The sequence below is a fragment of the Megalobrama amblycephala genome, linkage group LG22 (assembly GCF_018812025.1).
Source record: "Megalobrama amblycephala isolate DHTTF-2021 linkage group LG22, ASM1881202v1, whole genome shotgun sequence".
NCBI classification, from domain to species: Eukaryota; Metazoa; Chordata; class Actinopteri; order Cypriniformes; family Xenocyprididae; genus Megalobrama; species Megalobrama amblycephala.
Genome location: NC_063065.1, coordinates 16318703 through 16337248, shown reverse-complemented (window position 1 = coordinate 16337248; position 18546 = coordinate 16318703). Strand labels below are relative to the sequence as shown.

The 18546-nt window shown below is 37.2% G+C and overlaps 1 protein-coding gene across 9 annotated transcripts in view; it reads right to left on the bottom strand.

Moving 5' to 3' along the window:
* ntng1a (netrin g1a) overlaps positions 1-18546 on the bottom strand; it is a 102814-nt gene that overhangs the window by 17082 nt on the left and 67186 nt on the right. For all 9 annotated transcript variants that reach the window (XM_048174206.1, XM_048174205.1, XM_048174207.1 and 6 more), the window contains exon 4: positions 7194-7366. In XM_048174206.1, coding sequence (XP_048030163.1) covers positions 7194-7366 — 173 coding nt within the window. The remainder of the gene's footprint in view (positions 1-7193; positions 7367-18546) is intronic.

The window sequence follows — 18546 nt, the reverse complement described above, 5'->3', positions numbered from 1 at the left end:
GATTTGTGCGATAAATCCCGCCTCTTGTTTTTGTGTGCATTCACAAATCGGTCTGAATGAACAAAATTATGGCATTAATGGGTGGACTTATTTAAAAGTAAGTAAACAACTAGATATCACAGCTTTAAGTCATGAATGTTATGTTTCAAAATTAAGCTTGAAATGGCCTGAAAAAATGATGACTGTTTTTTTTTTTTTTTTATATCTTTTTGTCTGTGACCAATGTTTACCGAGCTTGATGATTGACTGATGAAAATATATTTTAAAATATTATTAACTATTACTACTACAACTATTAAACAGAACAGCTCAACATCAGTTTACAAATAGAATATATATTGTTTAAATTGTTACTGCCTTTAGTTATTATTTTGGAATAAATGTAAAAATGCATTAAAGGCAAACTTAATGAGATTTTTATTTGGTTTTACATTGCCTCCTCATTTCAAAACATCACTGCACACCACTGATCTAGGAATATATACTGATACTATATATATCCTATATATATTCTATATACTGATTCTTATTTAGAGTAGGCTTCATCATTTCATTAAAAAAAATAATTTAGAATTTTGGAGATAGTTTGCCAAATTTTTATTTATTTACATTTATTCACCCTCATGTCTTTACAAACTTTTATGACTTTCTTTTTTTTTTAAGATATTTTGAAGAATGTTAGGAACCAAACGATTTTGGTTTGTAAATATATCTAAATACCAATTCAGATGCAGCTTATGAAAAAATTCATGGCTGTTGTATCCTAAAAGTTTGTTTATTCCTTCCTACATTCCTTCTATTCATATTTTTTAACAAATTCTTCCTTGATTTTGTGCAAATCTACCATTCCATAAATTAATAAGACCCTTTTCTCACAATCAAGCAATTATGCTGTCAAAATACACCTGCAATGTTGTATGAACCTGCACAGAATGATAAAGAATAGAATCTCTTGGGGAAAAATCCACCCACACACACCTAAACACATGTTATACTGACAGTTAATTTTTCAGGCTTCCTCCCAGAGGTTGACGGGACGTAATTAACCCAACCTGGGCAAGATACCAGATCTGTCCTGCCCTACATAACACACTCACTCGCCTGCCAAGTCATCCAGCTTGAGGGATTCCCGCTGGACGGCATGAAAATTGTGACGACTTCCCTTTTTTCTCATTTGAATGCCAATCTGTTCCTTAACTGCCCACTTCCGTCACCAGCGAAAAGACAAAACCCTCTGTGATGCTTTATTTCATGTTTCATGTTGGAAACAGAGCTAGTTGAATTGCTGGTGGCCTCATTATTGTTGTTCTAGTAGAACAACACCCTGACCTTCATAGAGTCTCATCTGTTTGCTTTTCTGTCCACCTGGACATTCCGGCAAAGCTTATCTACAAAATTTCTACCCTAGGCAAAGTTTGTAATTACTTTCCCTGGCCACTTACATCTCCTGGCCATCCATCATCCGGTTTCTACACGGACGTGAGCCGTGACATGCAACCGTGTGGCTCAAAACGGAAGGAAATGTGACAATCCACACCGTCGGCCAACCTCTGCTACAGTAACGGCACCTCCATCTGAAAGTCTTACAGGGCAGAGTGAATAGATTTGTACGGGAGATGGCACGTATGAAAAAGTGCCTACGATGAGTCACAGTCACAGTTAAGATTCTGGGAATGTGACACACGGCGGAAAATCCTGTGATGGAAGAAACAAATATTTGAAAGAGAGATTACCGTTGCGGCAGCACAGAGAAAGATGTGGAAAAGGCAGAGTAAACAAACCAGGTCCCATGGGGGAATAAGGAGAACATAACACAAAACAAAGAAAGGGAAAAAAGACAGAAAGAGAGAGGGAGCGTAATATGCTTTCCGAGTTGACACTACAAGAGTCAAGATGGAAATGGTAACCGTGGTGGTTGTGGAGGATATGCAACCAGGGTGGAGATGTTAAAATGAATAATTAGATAACACAAATGGTACAAAATAACTCTCCTCTTCTGGGAGAAGACAAGATGGCCACCTGGCCCTTCAGATAACACTAATTAGAGCATCCGTACGGCAGTGGAATGAGGATCGAGGACACGCTTAATTACACTTCAAGATCGTTCATGTTACAAAAGAAGAGAGGCAAACATCTTACATCTACAGGACTAAGTGCGCTCCAAGGCTGGAACTGTCTTCCTCACTTCCTCCCTGTGTGTAAGTTCTTCCTATAAGAAAGTTTGCATGTCTGAGGATGGCAGGTGGGGGAGGAAGGGTACAGCTGTTATAGTTCCAGCCCAGGAACGAACCGTTTGATTCAAGGACGCTGAACAACGGCAGGCGAACAAACTGACATCTGGCAGCCCTTTACTTATGTACACTAATTAAAAAACAAAACCAGCCATCAGTCGTACACTACGGCACTGCTGATAATAATTTACTCTCATTGCGACTGTCATCTCCAGATGTGCTGGGCTGTCTTTGCTAGCTAGGCTGAACAGAAGTAAATGAGGTATTATGAATCTCCTCCCTCGGTGGATCTCGCTCAAGCGTGATTTCCATGGCTCCTGTTGTATACCGAGTGGAATTTTGTATCCAAATAATTAAATGTTAAAAAGCTGTAAAATCAATAAGTCGCATAACAGCATATATCATGTTCAGCTTTTATCCTCACGGACTGAAGCCGAGGTAAATGAGAAGCGAAAAAAAACGTTACTGAAACTGTGTCGGGACACATCTCTCTCTTTAAGTGCTTTGATCGCGAGTAATTTACAAGGCCAGACCGGTTTGATTTGAAGTTTCATTTGCACAGTTTAATCCTGCCAGGACAAGAGGAATTAGTCAGTTCTCTGTACAGAAGTGCTGTCTTAAACCACAGAGTATTACTCAGCAGAGACGTGGAAAACAATTAGCATTGCTTGCTAATCCTCCCATTTTTAAACGCTAACAGGGGCTTGCTGATCTTGTGTGCGTGAACCATATCGAATGCCATTGCTTCGCTTGGGAAACAGCAGGCACAGTGCAGATCAGACCTTATTTTGACTCGCGTCATGAAACCCTACATCAATCTGACAAGCCATAAAACACACAAACATTAGTCAAGTATAAGAAGGCATTTTAGATTCAGATCAGCACAGGCCAGAACATTGTGTGTGAGTCCCGTTGCCGCCTTTTCCAGGAGGGAGAAAATGGGGGGCGCCCTCATCACTTCCCCTCTCCTCGAGAGCAGGAATGGTCTGTCACGGCTAATTCTCGAACTGATCGCTCTCCGACTCGCCGTTCCGATGTGAAGCGAGAACCTAGCCACTTCCCAGAAGTCTGAGCACGATTTGACGAAGAGTGATATCCAACACTCTTTCCTCAATCTCAAGCTCTTTTCTTGATTTGTCTGACCCACTTGGACTAGCAGAAACTACTCTGCTCTCCACCAACACAAAAAAATTAAGAGCTCATAATTTAAATTAGTAAAACTGCAGTCAAGATACCCATATCTATTTAAAAACAATGTGTGTATATTTTATATATATATATATATATATATATATATATATAAATATACACACAAATATATATTTAACTTTTTGTTCTATGATACCACAATTGTTAAACAGACAGCCTATATATTAAGACCTACTGTACTGCACGGATCTAATATAATGTTACACATCAGATGTTTTCCCCAACAGTTAACCAAACATTCACTTCAGACATAACAGATAATGTTTGTGTGAATACTCGCCAAGACAGATATTTTGAAATACTGTAATTCTGTGTATATGTGTATATCAGGATTGCGTTTTGTGTCTTTTGTTTTGAGATTGTTTTGTTGACATCAGAATGAGTTTGAAAATCACATTTCATTGGTTCAGGCTCATGTCATCGAGAATTCGCTGTGAATATTCACAAAGTTGGAATTGCTGCGCTTTAAAATGATACCAAACTTGTGCTGAGGGGAGCGCCAGTCATCGAGAAGTGAGCAGAGAAAAACGGCATTTTTCATAAACAAAGGAAAGGTACTCCTCTCAGAAAACGTAAAAAAAAAAAAAAACTTTTAGATGTTTAATTGCTATTTGGAGCATTGGGATCACTAGACGAGGTCTTAATGAGCTCATATTTGTGAAAACCTCAAATTTGACCAAAATTGACATTTTTCACTTGTTTTGCCTGTAGCTCGTAATTAGCCAGTGCACATTCTGAGTCATTTTGCCAGCATGGGTCTCACACACACACACACACGCACACACACACACACACACACACACACACACACACACACACACACACACACACACACACACACACACACACACACACACACACAATAAACCAAATATGAGAATAAAAGTAAAAATGAGCTTAAACTAAGTATAAACAATAAAAATAGAAAATGCATTTTTTTAAAATGCCAATTAAAAATAACTTTGTTGAAAGTATTGTGATGAACAGTAGAAATTATTTAACTAAATATTTTGCTTCCATAAAAACATAAAATGCCACGAAGCAAGCAACACACCGTTAGCCGTGTTTTGGATTATTGCCATTTCTCACTCTGCTGCATATGTAAACAATCTGAGGGGGTAAAACAGAGTAAAAAAAGCACTATAATGCAACCGCTAGTTTTAATTAGTTACTCCATTTGTCTCCATTGCCTTACCACATGGTGTCAAGCACAAAGAACTGTTGTAAAATCAGCTGCAATTGGTTTTAAAATAACAAACAGCCTTTCTTCTGTCTGAAATATTATTATTTAATCTAATTATTTTGAATCCAAAGGGAATGATCTAAGAGCCTGTCTTTTACAGCATTATTATGTTATGGATTTCTCACTCTCCTCACACAGGACCATAATAAGGGGTTTAAGGTGAGGCTGTGTTTTATAGTGGGTTCAGAGTCTGTGCTGGCTTTTTTTTTTAATAATGTCCTGTCAATCTCAGTCCTTCAAAACACTCCACCAGCTCCTAGAGAGTCATGAGGTACAAAAGCTGCCAGGAGGCACACGTCGCTCCACTCATACACATGCATGCACACGCACACACACAGACCCAAACCTTCTAACCTGCTGAAGATTGAAAAGAAAGTTTTGGCATGCACACAGTTTCTGTGCATGCTAAGGTCATATCTGTGATATGTGCTCCTGCTTTAGTCCCAGAAGCATATAGTGAGTGCTAGTTTACTTCTGGGCAAACATTCTGTGAGTTGGATTGAAGGCTCTGTCTCCTGCCATTTGAAATAAACAGCAGTGGTGGTGTAGTCCCCAGGCTTACAGACAGCACTGGTTTTCTAAAGGCTAACTGTCCTTCTGTTGTAGTTCTAACATTTGACATGCACTGTGTTCTTTGAAAGAAAGGTCCTACAAGTGTTCAGCATCTTTCTGAAAGGTAAACACTCCTTAAAGGGATAGTTCACCCAATAATGAACTGCCATCATTTACTACAAAAACAACTGAAACCTTTTTCATACAGGTTTGGAATGACATGATGGTGAGTAAATGATGACAGCATTTTAATTTTTTAGATGAACTATCCCTTTAACAAATAGCATGATTGCTTCCATGCACTTCCATGATGGTAGTACCAAGGTGTTCTCTTAAAGGTGCCCTAGAACCAGTTTTTTCAAGATGTAATATAAGTCTAAGGTGTCCCCTGAATGTGTCTGTGAAGTTTCAAGCTCAAAATACCCCATAGTTTTTTTTTTATTAATTTTTTTAACTGCCTATTTTGAGGCATCAACTATGCACCAATTCAGGCTGCGGCCCCTTTAAATTGCGGGCTCGCGGGTTCCCTGCCCCCCGAGCTCTCAACTATAATACAGTGCATTTACACTGTAGTTCACACAAACCCTCAAATGGATCTTTACAAAATGTTCGTCATTCATGCTGCATGCATGCATCGATTCCTGTGAGTACAGTATTTATTTGGATGTTTACATTTGATTCTGAATGAGTTTGAGGCTATGCTCCGTGGCTAAAGCTAACATTACACACTGTTGGAGAGATTTATAAAGAATGAAGTTGTGTTTATGAATTATACAGACTGCAAGTGTTTAAAAATGAAAAAAGCGATGGCTCTCTTGTCTCTGTGAATACAGTAAGAAACGATGGTAACTTTAACCACATTTAACAGTACATTAGCAACATGCTAACGAAACATTTATAAAGACAATTTACAAATATCAGTAAAAATATCATGTAATCATGGATCACGTCAGTTATTATCGCTCAATCTGCCATTTTTCGCTGTCGTCCTTGCTTGCTTACCTAGTCTGATGATTCAGCTGTGCACAGATCCAGATGTTAATACTGCCTGCCCTTGTCTAATGCCTTGAACATGGGCTGGCATATGCAAATATTGGGGGCGTACATATTAATGATACCGACTGTTACGTAACAGTCGGTGTTATGTTGAGATTCGCCTATTTTTCGGAGGTCTTTTAAACAAATGAGATTTACACAAGAAGGTGGAAACAATGGTGTTTGAGACTAACTGTATGTCATTTCCATGTACTGAACTCTTGTTATTCATCTATGCCAAGGTAAATTCAATTTTTGATTCTAGGGCACCTTTAAGTACCCTGAATGTAAATACAATATATGAATATGACATATGGTAATCATACAATACCATAGTTTACAGTTGGGCACAAAAGTTTCATTTAAAACTGGAAATAAAATGGAAATAAAAAGTTTATGATTTTGAAAAATGTAATACAACAAAATGATGATGTAAAATTTATTCATAGGGCTGCTATAATTTACAATAAAACTATTATGTTCAATTAGAAAAATGCAAAATAGAAGCATTCTTATGGTCTGAGACTTTGGAACCCATTTTATATCAAATTACTATGGATAACAATACCATGGTATCACCCCAATTTCTGCACTTGGTCACTAAATCTGTAGTAAACAATAATAAGCATTTAGTTTATAATTCAACAGAAGTAAAACAAATATGAAATATGTCTGATAGCCCTTCTTAAAGTTGAGAAGTGACTGTGATGTGTCAGAGTTCCTGTGAGGACCTGGTTTGAAATTGGAAGTAGGGTAATGGCTTCTGGGGAGACACCATGAGCGCATTGTGAAAGGTAGGACAGCAGTAAGAGAGATGGTTTATGGTCAGAGTAAAAGGACATGTGAGCCTTGTTATCCACAAACATAGAGCGCATATTGTTCTTTCCAGTAAGTGGAATGGGAATGTGTGTGTGTATACTCACAGATATTTGCTGTGCCCTTGGGGATGGGGAGATAGGATCCAGCGCTCCAAGCTCTGGCCTGATAATTCCTCCTACAGCGGCCACAGTCAGGCCCCGTAGTGTTGTGCTCACACTCGCAAGTCAGTTTCTCTTTGTCAAAGATGCAGCTGTTGGCATGAAGGTTGCACTTGCACCTGTCACGGTGAAAGAAAAAAAAAAGAAATAAAACATATGCCCTTGTGGATTTTCAATTGTGGAGTTCAATTACACCCGAGAGGGGAGAAAAAATTGGAACCAGCACTTAGAGACCAGGGTGACCTTGTAAATCATTTGCATTTCAAGTAAATGTGCATCTGCATGTAGAGGTATTCTGAAGCTTCCAAAAAGTGACTTCAAAACCTTGCACACGGTGTCAAGGATTCTGCAAAATCCACATCGTTATTTTTCTGTTTTGTTTTTTTCTCTCTCGAAAGATAGGTTATTTATAATTATCCCACTGGAAAAAAAAATAATTACAGACAGGTCACACTTAGAATGAGAGAAAGAAAATATTCTAAAAAAAAATAAATAATAATAATTAATTAATTAATTAATTAAGTGGTGTATATTAGGCATATATGTTGCACCCTTCTTTACATATTCACAGTTCTTATCATTTATAGATTTTGTACTATATTTACAGTCAAACCTTGAACATTTCATTCATTAATACAGTTTATTCACTATAGTTTAAAAAATGGTAATAAAATATGACAAGATCTCTGAGTTAAACTGTCAGAAAAAAATAATCTTAATTATGTCAAATAACGCTTAAGCAAAACATGGTCAGATCCAAGTGTCTGAATAATTTTTGGTTCCAAATATTTATTAATTTTACTGGTAGTCCACTGTATGTAGAATTTTTGGGTATAATATGTCACAGTTTACTTTATTTTGCTATCCTCACTTACATAAATGAACTATAGTGTCCTGCACCCACTAGTAAAAATATATATAAAAAATTGATCTAGTGTCTGAATAATTTTTGGTTTGATTGTATAATGTATAATACCAGTAAATGCTGAAACACTTGTGAATGTTTTTAATCCTCAGAGGCAGTCATGTTTTAAATGTTGTTGGTTATACATTCACGATGGCCACTGAGGACAACTCCCATGCGAGCATCTGTCCCTCACACACACTTTACAGGGAGGTTTGCTCTCCCCAGTTTGCTCTCTAAGCACGCAAATTGATTTTGTATGGAGAAAGGCAAAAGATGGATATTTCTGTGACACTCATGCAGTACTGACTGTAAAGAAATGTGATGCAGTTATGTGAAACTGTTCTGCAGCTAGAATAGAGTAGCTTAACTTGTTTATGTGTGCGTCTGTGTTTTTCAGTTCACCTGCAATTCTGTAAATGAAATTGACCAACACTTGCATATTTTATTTTATAACTTATAAACTAAATAACTTAATTGTTTTAATCTTTATCTGGATCATAATCATAATCTTTGATAATAATAAAAATATGGTCCCACTTTTTATTAGGTGTCATTTAAATGAATCATTTGATACAATGCACTTATGTACACAGACGTTTTTACATTGTACTTATATTACTATAATTAGCTGCATGCAATTACATCTGTAATTAAAGGGTTAGTTTACCCAAAAATGAAAATTCTGTCATTAATTACTCACCCTCATGTTGTTCCAGACCCGAAAGACCTTCGTTCATCTTCGGAACACAAATTAAAATATTTTTCATAAAATCAGATGGCTCAGTGAGGCCTCCATTGCCAGCAAGACAATTAAAACTTTCATTGTCCAGACAGCTACTAAAGACATATTTAAGACAGTTCATGTGACTACAGTGGTTCAACCTTAATGTTATGAAACGACGAGAATAATTTTTGTGCGCCAAAAAAAACCAAATAATGACTTTATTCAACAATATCTAGTGATGGGCGATTTCAAAACACTGCTTCATGAAGCTTCGAAGCTTTACGAATCATTTGTTTCGAATCTGTGTTTCAGAGCGTGTATCAAACTGCCAAAGTCACATGATTTCAGTAAACGAGGCTTCGTTACATCATAAGTGTTTTGAAATTTCAATGGTTCACCACTGGGGGGCGTGATTTTGGCAGTTTGATACACGCTCCGAACCACTGATTCGAAACAAATGATTTGTAAAGCTTCGATGCTTCATGAAGCAGTGTTTTAAAATCACCCATCATTAGATATTGTTGAATAAAGGCATTATTTGTTTTTTTTTGTTGCTTCATAACATTAAGGTTGAACCACCGCAGTTACATTAACTGTTATAAATACGTCTTTAGTAGCTGTCTGGGCACTGAAAGTGTTAATTGTCTTGCTGGCAATGCAGGCCTCACTGAGCCATCGGATTTTAATGAAAAATATTTTAATTTGTGTTCCGAAGATGAACAAAGGTCTTACGGGTTTGGAACGACATGAGGGTGAGTAATTAATGACAGAATTTTAATTTTTGGGTAAACTAACCCTTTAATTTCAATAATTACAGCTATAATTACACTGTTGACCCTTCCCTTCCCTTTTAAACCTACTGATACTACTAAACCTGTCCCTAACCTTACCCGTATCCCACCTCAGTAGCACAGTGTTTGCAACACAACATCAACACAATAAGTACATTGTACTTATTTTTTGATGTAAGTACATAGTAGTTAAAGACACCTAACATATAGTGTGAATAAGAATATAAAACTATAATTTAATATTTGAATACTATAAACCAGTGTTCCAATCAACATGATTAAGTCTGTGATTATGTGTGACTCCCATGAGAATAAGAAAGTACACAAATAATAATAGAATGGAAATAGAAAAATAGAATGTATGCATATAAATAAGAAAGAAACAACATATACTGTATATGGCATGAATAATAACAATGGTAAAGGAGAAGACGAAGAAGGTAGAAAATTATTTCAGACCTGACTATCCATAAAGCTTGGGTTATATGAAGCAAACTCCACCCAGAGGTGGAGGTACCCATAAGTTATACATGTCGGCAGTAAAGTATAGCTGGAAATGTAGCCTATTTAGAGAGCAAAATAAATTAAACCTAAATTAAACCTATTAGTGCTCTGGCCCACTTAAAAATTTTATGTAATTATTATATCTTAAATTCCTTGTGGTAACATACAGCATGTCACAGATGCTGCCCAAAGATATTACGTTAGAAAATAACCTGAATTAATTCTAACAGATTAAAGTAACAGTGTTAAAAAAAAAAAAAAAAATCAAAAGCTGATCAGTGACTAGTCTTTGATCTAACTTTTTCCAGACTGAAGCTCCTCACGGATTATGGGTATAACTAGGCTCTTGATGTCAGCCATCGCTCTTTCTCACACAGGTGTACGGTCTGCCCAGCATGGGTACAGAGGAGCATTATTAAAACCATTAAAACTGTTGTGTCCGAAGAGATGTGCGTGCAGGGGCTGATAAATGTGATTCACCGAATCACGTTTGGAAGTGACAAATGACTGCTCAGTCCCTGCAGGTATACACGGACAGAATAAATGAGGGGGCATTATTCTCCAGACGCCCTAATTTGCATCTCATTATATATCTTTTTTTTTTTTTTAATTTAACAGAAGGGCATGTCAAATCTCAAGATTCTAGGGCATCCTCTTTAAAAGTGGCACCTGTCAGCCAAGCATGAATCTGTTGCTTCTGTGAAATGTCAGTAAGCTTGCATACATAAAATCTCCCACCAAATAATGACATATGATGCAAATTAGTCACTGATATTATGGTGGGTCATTAAACTGCATATAAACAGCAAGTAATAGACTTCTGAGACATATTAAAACTACACAAGAGTAAAAACCATTAAAAAAACGGGCTGTTTTACAGGGGCATGCAACATTTCCAGTAGGCAATGAGGTAGTTGTATTATTCAGAATGAATGGCTCGCTAGCCTTAACTAACAAGACTGGTCCAACGACCGAGCAAAACAAAGCCATCAAGCTGCAAGGAGTTAAAGGCATGCATGGAATTCTGATGAGCCCTTCTTGTTCAGTTCAGGTGGAGGTCTCAGATTCCACGCTGCACTTCTTGTAGCTTGACCTTCATATCCTCTTATCACCAGTAACATTTTAATCACGGTGTTGATACGAGGCAGAGCTGTGCTGCTGATGTAATGAAGGGGACACAGCAAGGGCCTGCCGGGTCTCTTTGCCGTCGGCATGGTACCATCGCTAACAGAGACGAAACATTCTCGTTCCAGTCTGGTCACCAGGGGAGATGAGGTGGAATAGCTGCCTCAAGGAGAAGTGCAGTAAAAAAAAAAATATATATATTTAATTAGACTTTAATGCCAAAGCTGCTCTCCAGGGCTCCACCATAGAAACTGTCTGTCTTAATTTAGCCAGGGCTTTGCCATATTTACATTACAAGCACTGCCTTGTTGTGATAAAAGATTATAGTGCATGTGCAGTTTGTTTGTGTGAGTTTCTAAAGCAGTCTATAATGTTGTTTAAGGAAGAGTTGAACCAAAAATTTAAATTCTGTCATTATTTATATTATTTACATGTCATTGCAAACCTGTATGACTTTTGTTAATGTTTTGTTGATAAAATATATATATATTTTAGCCCTCGACTAAAGATTTTTCGGGTCAACTAGTAGTCGTTAATTTTAAGCAATTAGTCGACTAATCGCATGTTTTATAATAAACCATATAAATCATAATAATGAGCCTTAATTGCCTACATAGCCTAATCAGTGTTCAAGCACACGCACGAAGCTTAAAGCAGCGCACTGACAAAAGTAATGATCAGTGTTGTGCAAGTTACTTCCAAACTAATACATTATAAATTATTTGTTACTGTTATTTAAAAGTAATTCTTTACTTTACAATATTACAGTCTCAGAATTGTAATGCGTTACATAACTCCTGTATTACTTTTGAGTTACTTTCACCAAAATAACTACAGAGGTAGAACTTAACATTCTAAAATGACAAAATGTACTGCAGAGCATTTTCCATCCAGTAGAGGGCGATATATTGTAGCATAATGGCTGTGGGCTATCCAAGCTACTAACAATATAGCTTATAATTGGCAAAATGAAGGCTCAAGACAATGCAAGAAAGGATGACAGACAGAATCACAAACAATCCAAGTCTGTTATAAGTATGACAGAGGTATAAAGTGATTATCCGACAAACTCAAAGTAATGCGCATACGTCCATCTCGCAAATGTACAGTCTCCTTCTGCCATCTTCACCCATTAGCCGTGTTTCCACTGTCAGGCCAGTAGCCTCGTGGCCCTCCGGTAAAACCTGCCCTAAACACGCCTTCACTGGACTACGTCACACAATACAAATTTACACCAGTGAGAGGGAGATGAAATAAATAAATCGCTAAACAAATATATCAGAAGCTGTCATTTAGTCTTACAAACTTGGACACCACACGCCACATTGACTGACCACGAACAGGTAATAGAACTTACTTGCAGCATTTTTCATTTGTTAAAGTCCACTTTCTAATAAAAAATTCCTGATAATTTACTCACTCCCATGTCATCCAAGATGTCCATGTCCTTATAGTGGACTTCAATTGGCCCCAAACATTTGAAGGTCAAAATTACATTTTGATATTTCAGTGCAGCTTCAAGAGGCTTTATCTAGTGAAACGATCGGTCATATTCTTCAAAAAGTGTACGCTGAATGTCCTACACCTTCCCTATTCAACTTACGGAATGAACGCGGCGCCAGCTCTTTTTTTTTTTAGTACGTTTATTAGGGACGGTGTAGAACATTCAGCGTAAGCTTTTTGAAGAATACGGAATTGCGGTCTGGTGGAAGCACTTGTGATGCAATCATTTGTGTCTATAAAGCATATACATTTTCATTTTTTAAAGAAAATGACAGATCGTTTCACTAGATAAGACCCTTCCTCGTCTGGGATCATGTAAAGCCCTTTGAAGCTGCACTGAAACTGTAATTTTGACGTTCAACCGTTTGGGGCCAATTGAAATCCACTATAAGGAGAATAATCCTGGAATGTTTTCATCAAAAACCTTAATTTCTTTTCAACTGAAGAAAGAAGGACATGGACATCTTGGATGACATGGGGGTAAGTAAATTATCAGGACATTTTTATTAGAACGTGGATTAATCCTTTAATGCAGGGGTCGGCAATTAAGTTTGGCATCAGACCAAAAAAATATTTTGCGGACAAGAACATAGTCAAAGGAGACTTGAATAAGCCCATTAATGGCATGTTTGAGTCATGCTCTTAACAAACTGTTTTATTTCCACTTTCCATATTGTGAATAATAAATGTGTATCATTTTTATTTGCTTGTTACACAATGAAGCCTAACTTATTGTAATAATTATTTGACTAGCCTACTTTTACACTCAGAATTATTCCTTGGCATCCTCACGTACTAAACTGCATTTATTTAAATTGTTTGCGTGCTGTAGGTATGCTATTACGTTGTGTACAGAGTGATGTTAACATTTAAGCTCTGGTGAGAGAAAATGACACTATCAAAGAGTCAAAAGAGGAAAGTTGATAGCAAAAATGTGGCATACAAAGAAGAATGGAAAGACAACTATGCATTCATCCTACCTGGTTTTGTGAATGCAAAGCCGGTGTGTCTTATCTGCAACGAAGTTGTCGCTGTTTGCAAAGAATACAGTATTAGGGGCCGTTCACATGTCGTGTCTAAAAACGCGTGGAAAGCGTGCCCGCGCCTCTTTCTCCTCCTTTCCAAAGCGGTTGCGTTACCGTGGCGTCTCTTGTTGATATGCAACCATGAACTGCGCTCTCCAGACAGATCTACTTCAGAACCAGCCGCTATCAAAATAATCTGGGCTAATTTTGGGCTAAAAGTGTGTTGTAACGCAAGCGTTACTGAACATGTACTGGGTAAATATTACTGAAAATTGATAGTAATGCCTTACACTACTGCGTTACAGCAAAAAGTAATATGTTACTGTAATGCATGATTTTGTAACACATTACTCCCAACACTGGTAATGATTATGAATGCGTCGGGAGAAAGCTCCAAGGAGATTACTTTAACATTTTAGTAATTAATTTATAAACTAGTGTTTTCTGTATTTTCGACTACAGTAATCTCTGCATTAGTGTAGCTATGCGCCTATATGCACATTTCATACGGATTACATAACCTGAGAAAATTTGTTTGCCATTTGAATTGGTTCATTAAAAGTAGACATTTGACTTTCTATAGATATATTTTTCATGTCTGTGAGGCAAGTTTACATGGAGTTTTGGTTCTTTTTATTTTTGACGTGCTCAAGTTCACAGAGAGAGACAGCAGATTGCACCGGCGCCTCCATGTTAGCTGTCAGGCTGTAAGCACACTACTATTCAGCTTTCACTCTCCGCAAAAACACTTGAATAGTGCACATTTTTCTAGGTTAACGTTAGAGTGTAAAGTTGCCATGTAAAGTTGCTACTACTTACATGTAATAGACGATAACCCATATTTGAGGTTGAATGATAGGCAAGCGTTTGGATGTCCTGCCTGATGTACTGTAATTACCACATAGACCAGCTGTTAATGATCTGTCCGTCACAGAGTGTGTGATTTCGTCACTTCCTGTGGATTTTTTTTTCCTGCGACTAAGCCAATAATACAATTTTGGTCAACTAGCACTCGATTTGTTGACGGTCAGTCAACTATTACATAGCAGCCCTAATATATATACAGAATGAAGTAATGCATACAGGGTTTGAACAACATGAGGGTGAGTAAATGATGACAGAATTTTCATTTTTCGCTTGTGTCAAATTGTGCAGATGGCTAGCATGCTACAAAGAAGAATATGAAGGAGGTTTTTGTTCAATCAGCTTTCAGTCTAACAAAAAAGTTTAAAGGCAGAAAGTCCTCCTTGAAAGGCAGGGGGCAGAACATGCTTATAGTGTTTTATTTATTTATCTTGAAATCCTAGCCTGAAGCAGGAGTCTGTGACCTTCAAAATAATAGAAGATTGACAATGAAAGCACAAACAACACGTAGTCTTTAAATGGTCCTCCTTACAACTGACCTCTTGAAAAAAAGAGCTCATCTTCATCAATTCATATCTTATCTGCTCTCGCACCAGTTCAGAAAACCGACCACAAAACAGCCCCCGTTCTCAAGCAGCCTTGTGCTGTACTGACTTATCAGTGGATAATTATTAGCAATTATCTCCAAATGAAGCTTACACATGCACGGCTAAGCATGCTGATCCAACCAAAACAGGCTAAGCAAAGACAGAATGGCCTGTGAGTGAGCTAAGTAAGTGAAGTAATTATGTTCAATTAAATGTGCAGGTGTTATTGTAATACAGAGAACAAGGTCAAAACTCTCACTAAAGTAATTGTTTGCTCATGTCAGTGTATAAAAACCATTTTGCAAATCATTAAGATAGGAGGCAAACAAACTTTAAATAAATAATATGAGAGTGTTACTGAGTAACTGGGTATCGCACAGCTTTAGAAGACTTGGAAGAGAGAGCACAAGTCATATGGATTCATTTAACTTTTTAAATGACCTTTTGTGTTCCGCAGAAGGAAGAAAATAATTTGGTTTGGAACAATATATGATCACTGTTAGACTGTTAGCACTGAAGGCAAAGTGCTATGGTTCTGAGGTGGACTTGAGTCCTCAAATGTCTAAATGCAGAACTCAGGTCTGTAGCCATTCAGGTGTAGTTTCATGGGCTTTTCGAAGAACAATGGCTGCACTTTTGAAGCAGATGGGAAAACTGCAGTGTTGGGCAGTGCTGCTTTCAAAAATCCAGTTACTTGGATCCTTTTGTTCAAACTAACACATCCTGGCCAGCACAGTGTTACATTTCGATCCTTTATCTTTATCTTTTAACATCCTTCAGTAATTTTGTTCAGGAGCATCTGAACATGTTTACCATTTTTTGAAGATGTTGGCTGAATTTTGATGATGGGATTGGTTGATGTAGGGTGGTTTGGGGTTTTGAGTAAGGCCTGACTGTTTCTCATCTCAGTTGATGCAATCCTGTAGGTTTCCCATATTTTAGATAGACAGCTGGTTCAAAATTGTTTTCCCAATTTTTAAAAAAAGAACCCTGTTCTGATTCCACTTTTTAGGATGCCAAGTTCTTAGACACTTTTGTTTCTTTCTGATCTACTTGTAGATGGCCAAGTAGATCAGAACTTAGCAGATGGCCAAATAAATCAGAATTATTTGGCCATCTGCTAAGTTCTGATCTACTTGGCCATCTACAAGTTGTTGTTTTAGCACCTGATTTTCTTCTGTAAAACACAAGAGGAGCAAATTTTCTTCTTTTTCCTTTCCTGAAATTATCTTCTTTTTGTGCATACAATGAAAGTCACTGGGGTCCAGTAATGGACCGCATTGACATGCATTGTATGGGCAAAAACATGTCGGTTCGCAACATCATGAGGGTAAGTTAATGACAGACCTATCCCTTTAAGAAAGACATTGCAGCCCATTTTCTTATGGAACTGCATCACACTTTTCTATATACTTCACTTCCCTTCACTTGATTTGTGTTATTTTATTTTTTAAAATGTCTCTGCCCAGCAAGTATTACTAATCAGCCTTTCCCCCATCAAGGTAGAGACAAATTTTCCCTTCTCTGTAAAGTGTTTACTTTTTCACCCACTGTAAAGTGATTACTTCAGCCAGTTCTGACTCTTTGTGATTGGCTGTGAGCAGTAGCGTGTCATAGGCTGACAAGGTGAGGCCTGAGTACCGCACCACACTCTGAATCTGAGATAAATGAAACAGGGCATCTTGTGTGCTGACTCTAATTGCCTCCTGACAAACACAGACAACTGCTCCGCAGCACAGCACAGGAAGTGAGAAGTAGGTGCAATCTCTCCGAGACAGATCTGTGCAACTATTGCTTTTTGCTAAACTGCATGGACTTGACAGCAAGAGAAGTTAGATTCAGGGACAGCTTAATACTTTGGGGAGCCAAAGATGACCATCTGAGAAACCAACAGACTCCTCTGGGTTCAACTAGATGAAACAAAAACAGTTGGTACAACCTGCACCACATTAATCTTCTCACTCAACCGCTAATGAGTGACAAACATGACAATTCAAGTGGACATGGTGGATATTTAATGGATATTCTGTACTTGAAAAGAGGACTGTGGATGTTGTCTAAGGCTCTAGGCTTACAATTATCAGACGGCTTCACATTTGCTAAATAACAATGTTAGCAGGATGCAGTGAGGAGCTAAATTGGAATAAATCTGAATGACCCTGAAGCCAAACATTGCCACTGAAATTACAACACTATATCCACAATTCATTTAACAATTTAAAGAACATTCAGTCGTCCTACTTTTGTTTTGTGCAGCAGCCACAAGCTATTACAGATTGTTAATGTAAGTCCCAAGACATTCATATTATTCAGGGGTCAGTGAACTAATCACAAGATAAAGAAAAGCTGGAGAAACTGGAGAGGCAAAATCTATTCTGGGCTAATGCTGCATTCAATTGCTGAATTTCAAAATTCCTACTTGAGAAAGTGCAATAGAATGCCAAATGAAGTCAGACATCCTTGGAAACTTTATCTGAAATCTAGAACATTGAGCTGGGGTGCAGGTGTATGACATCATGCAAAAAAAAAAAAGAGTACTAAGGGAGATGTATACTGTTGTATAATGTGCTTAGATGCAAAATTAGTAAATGCAAAAATTAGTAAATCAAAAAGATGTAACATTACATGATAAAACTTTGCAAAAATTTATTTAAAGACACAGGCGAGTTTTTTCTGTTCAAGTATTTCTCATGTAAAACATGCATGATATAAACAAAAAAGACAGATAAAAGTATGAAGAAGCTTGATAAAAAAACGAGTTAAAAAATGACAGATCAATAGGCTGTATGAAACTTGTGTATTATACTGGCGGTAATAAAGGCACAGTCTGGGGAGGGTTTGAGATAAATGTCAAGGAGATTCTGCTAAAATGAAATAAGAATATTCCTTCATTTCTCCTTGAGTGTACCTTTACAGACACCAAAGTGTGTTTCATTGCTTTCTAGCATCCTCAATCCTAGAATAAGACTGAAAAGCTAAAATGTAGTATTTGTAAATGCAGCATATCTAACCAAAATACTTCAACATAAAATTGATTATGATGAAAGTATCTATCTATCTATCTATCTATCTATCTATCTATCTATCTATCTATCTATCTATCTATCTATCTATCTATCTATCTATCTATCTATCTATCTATCTATCTATCTATCTATCTATCCATCCATCTATCCATCCATCCTACATTTACATTTGAATTCTTTTTGATACCACAATTCAAATTCAAGAATATAATCAAAGTCTAAACACCATTTTAATTCAGTTCT